Source organism: Phyllobates terribilis, unplaced genomic scaffold (genome assembly GCF_046119375.1).
Source record: "Phyllobates terribilis strain yellow unplaced genomic scaffold, ASM4611937v1 Scaffold_4__5_contigs__length_816908805, whole genome shotgun sequence".
In the NCBI taxonomy this organism is placed as follows: domain Eukaryota; kingdom Metazoa; phylum Chordata; class Amphibia; order Anura; family Dendrobatidae; genus Phyllobates; species Phyllobates terribilis.
The window spans coordinates 580,625,519-580,639,561 of NW_027362764.1; the positions used below are offsets into that span (position 1 = coordinate 580,625,519).

General features: G+C 41.7%; 1 protein-coding gene across 1 annotated transcript in view; it reads left to right on the forward strand.

Moving 5' to 3' along the window:
* The window catches only part of COLEC12 (collectin subfamily member 12), a 203,938-nt gene that overhangs the window by 149,542 nt on the left and 40,353 nt on the right, over positions 1–14,043 (forward strand). The window contains exon 4 of the mRNA XM_073679131.1: positions 12,873–12,971. Coding sequence (XP_073535232.1) covers positions 12,873–12,971 — 99 coding nt within the window. The remainder of the gene's footprint in view (positions 1–12,872; positions 12,972–14,043) is intronic.

Sequence of the window (14,043 nt, forward strand, 5' to 3'; positions counted from 1 at the left end):
TCGTCATGGCAACACCCGGGAAGCCTTTGCAGACCGCGCTGGAAGCCGAAAGAGGAGGTGAGTATCGCCGATCACCTCCCCTTGCCCCCGCAATGCCGCGATCGACTTCGATCGCAGCATCGCAGGGGTTAATGTGCTGGGAGCGGTGCAGGACCGCTCCCTGCACATAGTACCGGGTGTCAGCTGTGACAATCAGCTGACACCCGGCGGCGATCGCGCCCGCACAGCCTGTGTGCGCGCGCGATCGCCATGACGTACTAATACGGGTCTGGCTCTTAAGTCCCAGGGCACAGACGCGTATTAGTACGTCAGATGTTATTAAGGGGTTAAAGGGGTTATTCCACAAACAAAGATAATTTTTATCAATAGATCTTGGAATAATAATAACTTCCACAATTGGATGTGTTTAAATAAAATGTTCCCGTGCTGAGATAATCTTATAAATGTGCCCCTGTACTGTGTAATGTGTTATGCACACGCCCGGACTGACTGGCGTGACCGTGGTTAGTGATCCCACTGGACCATGAACCGAGGAGTGCCTGGAGGGGCGTGACTAAGTATCAACTCGGTCCGACCAAGGTCGCACGGCGGCTCAGTCGACTCCATGAACCAGGGAGGAACCGAGCAGAGGGACCAGGTGCTACTCCAGATCAGACCCAGGTCACAGCTGTTGACCCACACCGGGGAATGCAGGAACAGGCAGGTTAGGCTGGCATACAGATCATAGAATCATAGAATCATAGAATGGTAGAGTTGGAAGGGACCTCCTGGGTCATCTGGTCCAACCCCCTGCTCAAAGCAGGATTCACTAGATCATCTCAGACAGATGTCTGTCCAGCCTCTGTTTGAAGACGTCCATTGAAGGGGAACTCACCACCTCTCGTGGCAGCCTGTTCCACTCATTAATCACCCTAACTGTCAAAAAGTTTTTTCTAATATCTAATCTGTGTCTCCTCCCATTTAGTTTCATCCCATTGCTTCTAGTCTTTCCTTGTGCAAATGAGAATAAAGATGATCCTTCTACAATGTGACAGCCCTTGACATATTTGTAGACAGCTATTAAGTCTCCTCTCAGTCTTCTTTTTTGCAAGCTAAACATTCCCAAATCCTGCAACCGTTCCTCATAGGACATGGTTTGCAGACCAGTCACCATTCTGGTCGCTCTTCTCTGAACTTGCTCCAGTTTGTCTATGTCTTTTTTAAAATGTGGTGCCCAAAACTGTACACAGTATTCCAGATGAGGTCTGACCAAAGAGGAGTAAAGACCGATAATGACTTCACGTGATCTAGACTGTATGCTTCTGTTAATACATCCCAGAATTGTATTTGCCTTTTTTGCTGCTGCATCACACTGTTGACTCATGTTCAGTCTATGATCTATTAGTATACCTAAGTCTTTTTCACATGTACTGTTGCTTAGCTCTATTCCTCCCATTCTGTATATGCTTTTTTAATTTTTATTGCCCAGATGTAGTACTTTGCATTTTTCCCTGTTAAAAACCATTCTGTTGGTTGCTGCCCACTGCTCCAGTTTATTTAGGTCTTTTTGAATCATCTCTCTCTCTTCTCTAGTATTAGCTATCCCTCTTAGCTTTGTATCATCAGCAAATTTAATCAGTCTACCCTCAATTCCTTCATCTAAATCATTGATAAAGATGTTGAACAATACAGGTCCCAGGACGGAGCCCTGTGGTACCCCACTTGAGACATTCATCCAGCTGGATGTGAAGCCATTTACAACCACCCTTTGAGTCCGATCACTAAGCCAGTTATGAATCCACCTAACAGTTGCCTTGTCCATTGCATACTTGGTCATTTTTTCAATAAGGATGGTGTGAGATACTTTGTCAAATGCTTTGCTGAAGTCAAGATATACTATATCTACAGCATTTCCCTGATCCACCCAGTCAGTGATTCTGTCATAGAAGGAAATTAAGTTAGTCTGACATGACTTGTTAGTTACAAACCCATGCTGACTCTGGTTAATCACTTCATTCTTATCCATGTACTTACATACATGTTGTTTAATAATTTGTTCAAAGATCTTTCCTGGTATAGAAGTCAGACTCACCGGCCTATAGTTCCCTGGGTCCACCTTCTTCCCCTTTTTGAAGATAGGAACAACATTTGCTCTTCTCCAGTCTTCTGGGACTTCTCCTGTTCTCCAAGAATTTTCAAAGATTATGGAGAGTGGTTCTAAAATTTCTTCTACGATCTCCTTCAGTACTCTGGGGTGTAATTCATCTGGACCTGGAGACTTGAACTCATTTATGTTAGCTAAATATTCCCTCACAATCTTTCTGTTTACAGATAACTTGGATTCCTCTATTCCTTTAAAAGGACAGTGAAGATCAGTTGATGTTACATTTTCTTTCTGAGAGAAAACAAATGCAAAATAGGAATTAAAAAGTTCGGCCTTCTCAACATCCTCTCTTACCATTTCTCCATTTTCATCCTGTAAAAATCCTATAGCATCTTTGACTTTTCTTTTACTTTTGACATACCCCCAAAATCCTTTTTTATTGCTTTTGACATCTCTTGCAAGCCTTAATTCATTGTCAGCTTTAGCTAACCTGATACGTGCCCTGCAGGATCTGCAGACTGCATTATAATCTTCTTTAGATATGCCTCCCTCTTTCCATTTAATAAACATTTCTTTCTTTCTTTTTAGCATGTGTTTAAGTTCTGTGTTCATCCATCCTGGTTTCCTTAAATGCTTCCCATTCTTCCTACTTTTCGGGATTGTTAACGATTGTGCTTTGAGAATCTCATTTTTAAAAATTTCCCATCCTTCCTGGACATTTTTGTCCTTAAGGACATCCAGCCATTGGATCCCTCCTATTCTCTTTCTGAGTCTCTTAAAATCTGCCTTTCTAAAATCTAACCTTGAAGTTTGAGTCTTCACATGTCTTCCTCCTCTAGTTATCCAAAATTCTATAATAGCATGATCGCTGCCTCCTAGGGTCCCAGCCACCTTTACCTCCTCAACCATTTCCTCCCTGTTTATAAGGATTAGATCCAAAGTAGCAGATCCCCTTGTTTTCTCCCCTACCTTTTGGAAGATAAAGTTGTCAGCAAGAGAGGATAAGAATTTGCTTGACCTGTTAGTTTTACTTGAGAGAGATTCCCAACAAATGTCTGGATAGTTGAAATCTCCCATGACCACTACGTCATATTTTTTGGAGAACTTGGTCATTTGATACATAAAGAGTTCATCCATATCTTCAGCTTGCCCAGGTGGCCTGTAGTAAATGCCTACAATGGTGTCCTTTCCGTTGTTCTCTCCTTGTATTCTTACCCAAACAGTTTCCACAGAACTCCCAGTCTCTGAAGCTTCAATCTCTGTGCAGATATACGCTTTTCTAACATACAATGCAACACCTCCTCCTCGTTTATCAAGTCTGTTTCTTGCAAATAAGTTGTATCCTTTTAGCCTTTTATTCCAATCATGTGTATCGTCCCACCAAGTTTCAGTGATTCCAATGACATCATATTCTTTTTCCTGCATTAGTAGTTCCAATTCTCCTTGTTTGTTGCCCATGCTTTGTGCATTTGTATAAAAACATTTTAGTTTGTGATTGGTTTCTCTTCCTCCCATATTTTTATTATTTAGATTTTTTTGTCTTTGTTCTTCTTTTCCACTTCCAGTAGCAGAGATCTCAATAGTATTTGTCAGCTGTATGACTTTTTCTGGCCTTTTGCTTCCCTTCCCACATTGTTCTAGTTTAAAGCTCTTCTGATGAGTGTAGCAAGGCGACTTTCAAATACATGTTTTCCAGTCTTCGTAAGGTGCACCCCATCTCTAGCAAGTAGTCCATCGTATAGGTAATTCATTCCGTGATCCAGAAATCCAAATCCTTGTTGACGGCACCATCGACGTAGCCAGTTGTTCACCTGTAGAATCTTATTCCACCTCATTGTTCCATGGCCATCCACTGGGAGGATGGATGAGAAGACCACCTGCGCTCCCAATTCTTTCACTTTCTTGCCTAAGTCTTCAAAGTCACTGCAGATGGTTTCCAGGTCCTTTCTTGCGGTGTCATTTGTCCCCACATGTATTAGCAGGAATGGGTAGTGATCTGTAGGTCTGAAGAGTCTTGATATCCTGTCAGACACATCTTTAATTTTTGCTCCTGGAAGACAGCACATTTCTCTTGAGGTTATGTCTGGTCTGCAGATAGCGGCCTCTGTTCCTCTTAACAGGGAATCCCCCATGACCACCACTCTCCGTTTTTTCTTCACAACATTCTTCTTTCTCCATCCAGGAGGATTCTGAGGGCTTACAAGGTTATTCATTGCTGGCAAAGTCTTATTTTGCTGTATTTCTTCATGGTTCTCCTGCGTGAGAGCCTGGTACTGGTTCCTGAGCAGTATGGGTGCTGACTGCCTCTCGATCCTCCTGCTTCTGTGGGTCACATGCTTCCATTCCTCTGTTTCGTCAGGTGCAGTTCGAATTTCTTCTCTTTCTGAATCATGAAGAGATAATTCTGCTCTGTCTAAGAACTCTTCACCTTCCTTAATGATTTTCAAGGTAGTTAACCTCTCTTCTAGATTTCGCAACTTTTCCTCCAACAGGGACACAAGCTTGCATTTCTGGCATGTGAAGTTTGGCTTTTCCAAATGGTTGGGTACTGGCAGGCATGGCTGGTATGCACACAGGTGGGTACTGGCAGGTAGGAACGCAGGCAGGATAGGGATCAGTACAGACTGGGATACAGGAACAGAGCCGCAGGTGCGGCAGACAAGCACAGTAGAGCAAAACCCGCAGGTGCGGCAGACAAGCAGAGCAGAGCAAAACCCGCAGGTGCGGCAGGCAAGCAGAGCAGAGCAAAACCCCCAAGTGTGGTAGACAAACAGAGCAGAGCAAAACCCGCAGGTGCGGTAGACAAGCAGAACAGAGCAAAATCCGCAGGTGCGGAAGACAAGCAGAGCAGAGCAAAACCCGCAGGTGCGGTAGACAAGCACAGCAGAGCAAAACCCGCAGGTGCGGTAGACAAGCAGAGCAGAGCAAAACCCGCAGGTGCGGTAGACAAGCAGAACAGAGCAAAATCCGCAGGTGCGGAAGACAAGCAGAGCAGAGCAAAACCCGCAGGTGCGGTAGACAAGCAGAGCAGAGCAAAACCCGCAGGTGCGGTAGACAAGCAGAGCAGAGCAAGAATGCCAGGTGCGGTAGACAAGCAGAGCAGAGCAAGACCGCAGGTGCAGTAGACCAGCAGAGCAGAGCAAAATCCGCAGGTGCGGTAGACAAGCAGAGCAGAGCAAAATCAGCAGGTGCGGTAGACAAGTAGAGCAGATACACACAAGGTACTTACAATGTAGTAGCGAGTGGACACTAAACTCACAAACAGAAGTACAGAGACAACAAATTGGAGTTAGGTGCAGGTTCAGACACTGCAGGATACAGGAACGAGCCTGGGTATACAGCCCCCAGGGTGGCAAAAAAGATTAGAAACAGGACAGGACCTGGCAACTCAGTTGCGCAGAACACACTGAAAGAAAGTATTGCTCAGGCACCTCCTTCTGGGTGGAGGGGGTTTAAGTATCCAGTGACTCACAACAATAGGCTGGGGACGCATTAGGAGTACGCACACAGTAACTATAAGAATCAGACAGTAACCGTGCTGCCGCCCTAAGCAATTAGACAAGAGACATGCACACAGCAGGTACTGGAGCAAAGTGTGCAGCCAGGACTGATAGGTAAGATGGTGGTCTTGCATGGTGGAAGGTGGTAAGCCATGCCAGCACGCCGCCAGGGATGTTACATAATGGCTGTGTCTGACCCTGCAGGAGCATGGTCTGATCATACCACATCTACTGGGCAGGAGTGGGGGGGGGGGTATACAGACATTACAGCAGGGGATCACAAATAATTATTTTAATGAGGTAAAACATTTCACTGTCTGTTTAAAAACATGTTTTACCTCAAAGAAAGAATCAGCTGCGATCCCATGCTGGCCTGTCTGTATACTCTTTTATGTTTCCACTCATGCTCAGGAGATGCGGTATGATCAGACCATGTCACTGTACGGTCAGACACAGCCATTACACAGTACATAACAGGAGCACATTTATAAGATTATCTCAGTACAGGAGCAATTTTTTAACACAACCAATTGTGGAACTTATTATTATTTCAAAATCTAGTGGTACTTTGTTCGGTATCATGTGTATAAGGGTCATGAAGGTAGTAACATACCACTCCGGTCTGCTCCGGCACCAAGTGACCACATCTGTAACCTGTTGGATCACTGTGAGGAACGGCAGTTACTCTCTTAAAGTTAATTTATGAGAGTCGGAACAAGGATCTCTAGCCTCATCCTAAGTCTCATAGACTTGAACTGAGAAAATTTAAATGTATGATTTGGCAGGTCACAAATGCAATAACATGATGCCCCAATGGACCAGAGTGCCACTGAAACTGGAAGAAGAGGAGTTATGCTACCTTAATAACACTTTAACTAATATCTAACAAAAGGGAAAATTAAAAAAAACAAATCACTGAAGTGGTGATTTAAGAATTTTTCTTGATTTCTCATGTCTATTAAAAAAAAAAAACTTGAATTCATGCAGTTTTCATTCTCGTCACTGGACCCTACGACATTGACACATCTTGTCCTGTGCTGATCACTCCCCCCCTCCTTGTTTTGTCTCCCCCTTCTTTCCTTTCCTTTCCATTAACTATCATTATGAGAGCCTTCACAGCCTTGTTGTTACAACCTGGTTTGTTCCCCTTTACCAATACTGAGCTTATTATTGAGCCTTGTATTCTATATTATCCTGTTTATTTTTTTTTTGTATATATTTATAGTTTTCTTTTTGGTTCTATTGTTATAGCGTGTACTGATGAAGGTCCATGGGACCGAAACATCTGCTGTATAACACTCTTAATTTTGGCTATTAAATTTTGAAACTAAGCTTTGAGTGCCGAGTTTTTGCATCATATGTCTACTGGCGTTGGACCATGCTCAGGCACCATACATAGGAAGTGCAGTGATTTACTGTTTCAATGACACATCTTGTTCTGTGCTAATCACTTTCCAACAGTAATCTCGTTATCATCAAAGGCACTTAGGTCACGTTCACACGTTGAGTATTTGGTGAGTTTTTTACTTCAGTATTTGTAAGCCAAAACCAGGAGTGGAACAGTCAGAGGAAAAGTATAATAGAAACACGTCACCACTTCTGTATTTATCACTCACTCCTGTTTTTGGCTTACAAATACTGAGGTAAACTCATCAAATACTCAACGTGTGAACGTGGCCTTACAAAGCATAAACTGACTAAACTGAAGCACATGTTTGAAAACTGCAATATCAGTTTCTTGAGAGTACGCTGAGTTTTATGTGCAGATTTTCCCCATAGTATTGCATTAGACGCAGAAAATACACAGGTAAAAAGCTCATGTGCATTTTCAGTGCATTTATGCACACTGAAAACTCATGTAATATGCAGTATGACTGTAACGTAAAGTTTTGTCAAAGCCAAATACCAGGAAGCATGAAAAACAAAGTAGCTTTATTTAAAACTTGACACACCAAAGAGAAATAAAAACCGCAGCGTGAAAAACGCGATGAAAATGGAAAAAAAATGCACTAAAAAATGCAAGTAACCTAATTTACCTAATAGATGCAGAAATGCTGCAGAAGATCTGCAACATCACAAATTCACCAAATACTCATGGTGGGAATGTAGCCTAAGGCCTGAGTCACACTACTGTATAACATGGCCGAGTGCTATGTGATAAAACATCACATAGCACTAGGACCAGTGTTATTCTATGGGATAGATCAGATCTGCCATTATTTTCTCATGCCAATTCGGCATGAGAGAACAATTGCAGCATGCTGCGATTGGCAGCGAGACTCGGCTCGCTCGCGCCCATACAAGTCTATGGGTGCGTGTGAAACATCGCACTGCACTCGGATATCATCCCAGTGCAGTCCGATATACACCGAGTCAGGCAAAGGAGGAGATGGAGAAATTACTTTCCCCGTCTCCTTCGCAGCTGTGCTGCCATTCTCTCATGAGAGAAGAACACAGCACTGACACTCGGCTCCTGCTCACAGCAGAGCAGGAGCCGAGTGTCATTAGCATATCACATCTGATGCTCTCGCATCGGATGCCGTGCGCTAGTCTGTTTCCAGCCTAAAAGTCAATATGCATCTCTAAACAATTGTTTCCTCTGGTCCATGTAACCATTGTAAGGCCACGTGCACATATTGAGTATTTGATGAATTTTTTACCTCAGTATTTGTAAGACAAAACCAGGAGTGGAACAATCAGAGGAGAAGTATAATAGAAACACGTCACCACTTCTGTATTTATCACCCACTCCTGGTTTTGGCTTAGAAATACTGAGGTAAAAAACTCACCAAACACTCAACGTGTGCACATGGTCTTAAGCATATATGTAAATGCTGTTACCAACACAAGAGATCACATAAGACGTCCCTCTCCTCATAATCACGTAGGGAAAAAAAAAGATAAAAACCCCAAAACATCACAATAAGAACAGACTAGAAAAAAGAATAATAATTCATACCTAGTTTAAAATAAAATAAAAAGTAATAGGTGATAGATTCCCTAAAATATAAAGCAGCTCCCCACTCCTCTGTCAGTCTCAAGATTGGGTTAGAAGATTGCAGTTGAATATTGACTGGTACAATAGAAAAAATAATAATAATAAAAAAGTAGCCAGCTCACCACCAAGACAAATGTCTTACTTATTACTTGGGGCATGAATCCTATTCTGACCATTTGTAACTTTCAGGAGAGCAAATGTTGATCCAGCACTATGATGTATAATGAAAAAAAATTCCATTAAACAAGATTAAAAATACATGATGTGCAGCCTGACGTACTGTGAACGTGTTACACATTATTAAAAGGAACCTGTCATCAAGTGTCTTCTTCTGATATATCTTCATAAAGTACTGTAGGCGGAGAGATCCTTAGGTTATGTGCACACAGAGTGTTTTTGAGGTGTTGAAAAATTATGAGTTTACTAATGAAACGCTCCTTCTTTGGGGAGGTTTTTTTTTAGATATTTATTTCTTGAAGTGTTTCCTGAACCAGTTTTGAAGTTTTGAAGAATTTTTCAAGCATTTTTGTTTTTTTTTCCTGAAGTGTTTTTTGCATATTTGTGATTGGACACAGTGCCTAAGGAATATTTTCCATTAGGAGACAACGCTTCAAAGAAATGACATGCACTTTTTTTCCCCACCAGGCTTTTTTCAAAACCTGAAGCAGAAGAAAAATGCTCAAAATACCGAACATATCACCAGCAGGTTTTTTTTTACAATAGAATGAGTAGAAAGAATCTTTCAAGCATTTTTCGGGTGGTTTTTCAGGCTTTTTTGAAGTGGTGAAGAAACTCCTCAAAACACTCAATGTGCACAAACCCCAAGGGAATGTTCAAATTATGTTTTTTTTCAGGAGTTAAAAAAGTTTTCCAGCAGAAATTGATTCAGGAAACTTTCCTTTTTAGTGATATTTTGGAGGCGTTCTTGTTTTCTTGTATCATTTCCTGAAGCTGTTTTGAAATTTTTTTCCACAAAAGTTTTTTTTACAGCCTTTTCATTGGACAGTGCCTAGCTTGGAGAGGTTTCCTTCAGAATCCACTTCAAAGACGTGACATGCAGTTTTTTTTTTCCCGTTGGAGTTTTTTTCTAAACCTCTCCAGTTGTGATGAGCGAGTATGTTTTGTTAACCCTTTCGCCGAGTATACTCAGGCGAGCACCGAGTATTTATAGCGTGCTCGGGCTTTAAGCTTTCGTCTCTCCGTGAACATGATTTACAACTGTTTGACAGATTTAATACATGTGAGGAATGCTGGAAAAACAGGCATTCCTCACATGTATTAAATCTGTCAAACAGTTGTAAATCATGTTCACAGAGCGATGAAAACTTAAAGCCCGAGCACGCTATAAATACTCTGTGCTCGGCTGAGTATACTCGGCAAAAGGGTTAACAAAACATACTCGCTCATCACTACTCTCCAGGCAAAAAAAGCTATAAAAAAATCCTCATATGAACATCAAAGTGGATTTCCCATAGAAATGAATTGGCAGAGTTTTCCAATAGTTTTGAAGCAGTTTTTTAAGTAAGATTTTAAAGTTTCTGTTCGAAAAGCTCCTTAAAAAACTCCGTGTAAACACTGCCTAACACTCAGTCACTTACAAGGCTTCTTGCTTTAGATTTGATAAAAAAAACATCTGCTGCAACCATTTTTTTAAGTTATTTTTCTTATTTTGTTTTGTGGTCCATAGTAATAAGTAAGTAACCCAGTAAGTAAATCACCATTGGAATCAGGGTCTTTGTCCTTATTTTATGTGACCCTTAGATAAGACAGCATAAACCCAGTAACAGGTTCCCTTTTATCATCCGTCTATTACTGGGTTTATGCTGCCTGTGGCTGGCGTTCATAAGAGACTACGGTATGTTTTTATTTATACATAGCAGTGCTGGTTCACTTTTATGTATAGCACAAGCGATCAGATGATCACAGTTTCAAGTCCCCTCAAGGGACTATTAAATACAGTAAAAAGTGGGGAAAAAAACTTTTTTAAAATATGAAAAAAATAAAAAAATCATAAAAGTTCAAACTATTCCCTTTTGCCCCTATTAAAAAATAAAGTAAATAAAAAAATTATATATATTTGGTATCGCTACGTCCGTAAAAGTCTGATCTATCAAAATATAGAATGAATTAATCAGATCAGTAAATGGCATAATGAGAAAAAAAAACAACTAATTTTGTCATTTTAATTTTAACTGCCACAACACTGCAATTAAATGCAATATCGGGCAATCAAAACATTGTATCTACCCCAAAATGGTATCAATAAAAACCTCAGCTCAGTGCGCAAAAAGAGAGCCCTCACACAGCCTCATTGACCAAAATTTTAAAATGTTATGGGTCTCGGCAACAAAAGCAAAATATTTTTTATTTTACAAATTCCAAATTTACTGCACCTATTAAATGGCGCTTTCAGATAGGGAATCATTTTATTACTGCCAGGTTCCCTTTAGACAATATTTTTTTAATGAGCTCTGTGTACTTTATGACTGTGTAATGCAAACAACTATTTTATGAGCTTCCATGAATCTCAACGTTGAAGCCAGCCATGCACATCCTAGAAGAAAAGGCTATAACTTAGTGGATGCATTTGTGGCGCCCTGCTGCGCACTGGTGCCACAGATCCCAGAGGGGTGCATGGATGGATTTCTCCCCAGTGGCCTCAATACATACAGACACCTCCATGCAAGTCCACTAGATGGAGCCCTGTCAGGTATATAAATACTGGGGGGTGGAGTTCAGGAAGTCAGTCAGTGGGAAGCAGACAGTGTGACACCATGCTGCAGCTCCAGACAAGTTGAAGTCTGTGTGGATGAAGGCCAGTCTAGGCCCAAGCTGCGGGCTAGTCTGGCCAGTGAGAGCCTGGAGCGGGCTAGAAGGCAAGTGAGAGTTCCTGTCAGGCACAGACAGGGACAGAACTCAGATAGTCTGCTCAGGGAGTCTGCATGAGAGAGTCTGCAGACTGAGGAGAAGAAAGAGAAATGCATAGGGGGCAGAGGAGCATAACAGGCTCACCCCGAACCATATACCAGACACCGGATCCGCGCCTACAGGGATCTTTATGACCAGTAGGAACAACCAGAATCCCTGGAGAACTACAAGTCCCAGGTTAACCAACCGCTGACCACAGCAACAGGGTTAGGTACTACTAAGGCTCCAGCGACCAGGAATAGAGGGAACCAGGAGAAAACCCTACCGCCAGGTCAGTAGGTACAAGAAGGAAGTGGTAAGCAAGGCAGGCCTAGCTCCAGGCAGGCCCGAAGCCTAGAGAGTAAAAGACACAGATCAGGAGGCCTTACACCCGCTCACTGGGGAGAGTCCAGAAATGTACCCTTCGCCCTGAGTGCCTGGACCGTACCTGCATCACCACCAGTAAAGGTATTGAAGTTTGCCCTTGTGTTGTGCCTGTACTTCCTCTGGGACCGTCCTGCCGTCTCTCTCCTGCTTCCACCATCTTTCTACACCTCTACGCTGCCCTGAGGCCTGCTCCACCTGTGGGGAGTCATCCCATCATAGCTGCCCCTAACATCAGCCTCAGTGGACTGCCGCAGCGCTGGTAACCTCTTACCAGAATCCACTGGTGGCGTCACGAAAAATACCAAAAATCCCCATATAAAAGCATTCCCCCATTTCACTGACCGCCCTGGGTCACGGACCGGGCCAGCCACCGTGATATCCCCCGGCATCCAAAGGCCCGGCTGACGAGTACCCCACGGCCCTGGGGGCGGGTCACATTGTTAAAGAAATATTATCAGTCGACCATGCAAGATAAAATAAAAAATGTACTTTATCACTGAATCTGAATATTGATTTTCATAACTGCTCTAGAAAAATAAAACTAGATGTCTGATTGGTGAGTGTGTTTTTAGAAAATGTAATATTGGTTTTAGCGCAAGTTTAATAGGTAGAAAAATATGACACATCAAGTTCCAGAGAGTTTTATCATTATATTTCATTTAATAACATAGTGAAGAAGTGTCCAACAGAATGTTTTTGAAGACATTAGTTACAAAATCGGATGAATCCTACATGAACTATTCTGACAATACACTATGAAACAAAGAGATGGTCATTACATCCCCAGCATTTGTTATACTCTCCAAAGTCCACTAATCTCTGGTATTAAGATGTTAACATCTTTTGTCTAGGTTATTACAGTCAGCTCTTTTTAATCTAAGGACAAATTGTCGAAACCCAGGACATGATCTCACAGGACGGCTGCATGATCCCTAAAAGCAACTATACAAATGCCCAACAACATGTACATCAGCTAAAGCTTTGTATCTTTTTTCAGTTGTAGAAAGAATGGATGGCGTTTCCGATGACATAGAAAAGTCACATAGAGGATACAATAATAAGATCACTGAGGTGGAGCAGAACATGAAGAAACTAGGTAAATTCTCATTTTTTATTGCCTATGAGCATTACGGGACTTCTAGCTATTATCTTTTATTAAAAGAGTTGTGTCATGAAGATAATCCTTTTTCTATGCCCTATTAGAAAGGAGCTCTCCTCTGTAAGGCAGAACAGAAAGCTGCTGACAGTATCTCCCGTCTAATGGACCAAACCATAATTTATCGGCTTTCAAATGACACTACATTTCATCATTTTATAGTTTTTTAAAAGTGTTGTCCGGTCACTTTATGTGACTGTAGACTTGTGAATCCTCACAGCGCACACACTGAGGGCCGTGAGGATTCGATATACATACTCCCTGCCACAGTCCAACTAGACTGTTTCCAAGCTCGTGCAATACACTTGCATTCAGCACACATTGAGGATTCACAAATCTATAGTCACATAGATTGACTGAAGACTTGTCATTTTAGACCGGACAACCCCTTTAAGGTTGAAGATAGACATAAGACCATCAAGATCAACCTATAACCTTACATTTTGATCCAGAAGAAGGTAAAAACCCCATGTGGTAGATGCAAATTGCCACATATTAGGGGAAAAATTCCTTCCCGACTCCACTTACGGCAATTAGAATAATTCTCTGGACCAATCAATATCCTATCACAGAATCTAAGCCTGGAATATTATATTTATCAAGAAAGGCATTCAGATCCACCTTGAAGAGACTGAAAGATAACATCAGTAGTAACATCAGCTGATCATTTTGTTGGCTTCAATTTAAAAAGTGGTTATTTTCATAAAATATTTAAAGCTATTAGTCAATGACTTATATGACCAGTGTTTTCATCTGGGCATATCACTGATGTGACACAGTCTTCATCCAATATAGAGGAAAAGATTCAATCAGCTCAACTGTCCAGTGCACAACAATAATACTCTGAGATAGATAAATCTATGAAAATAGCCAGCACTCATTGTCTTCATAAAATGTTGAATGCTTTATTAAATCATTTAAAAGCATTGGTGGTAGAATCAAGTAGCATAAAATTATACATAATAGCACATAAAAAGAAGAGAGAAAGCGCACGTACTTCCAGGAAATGCAT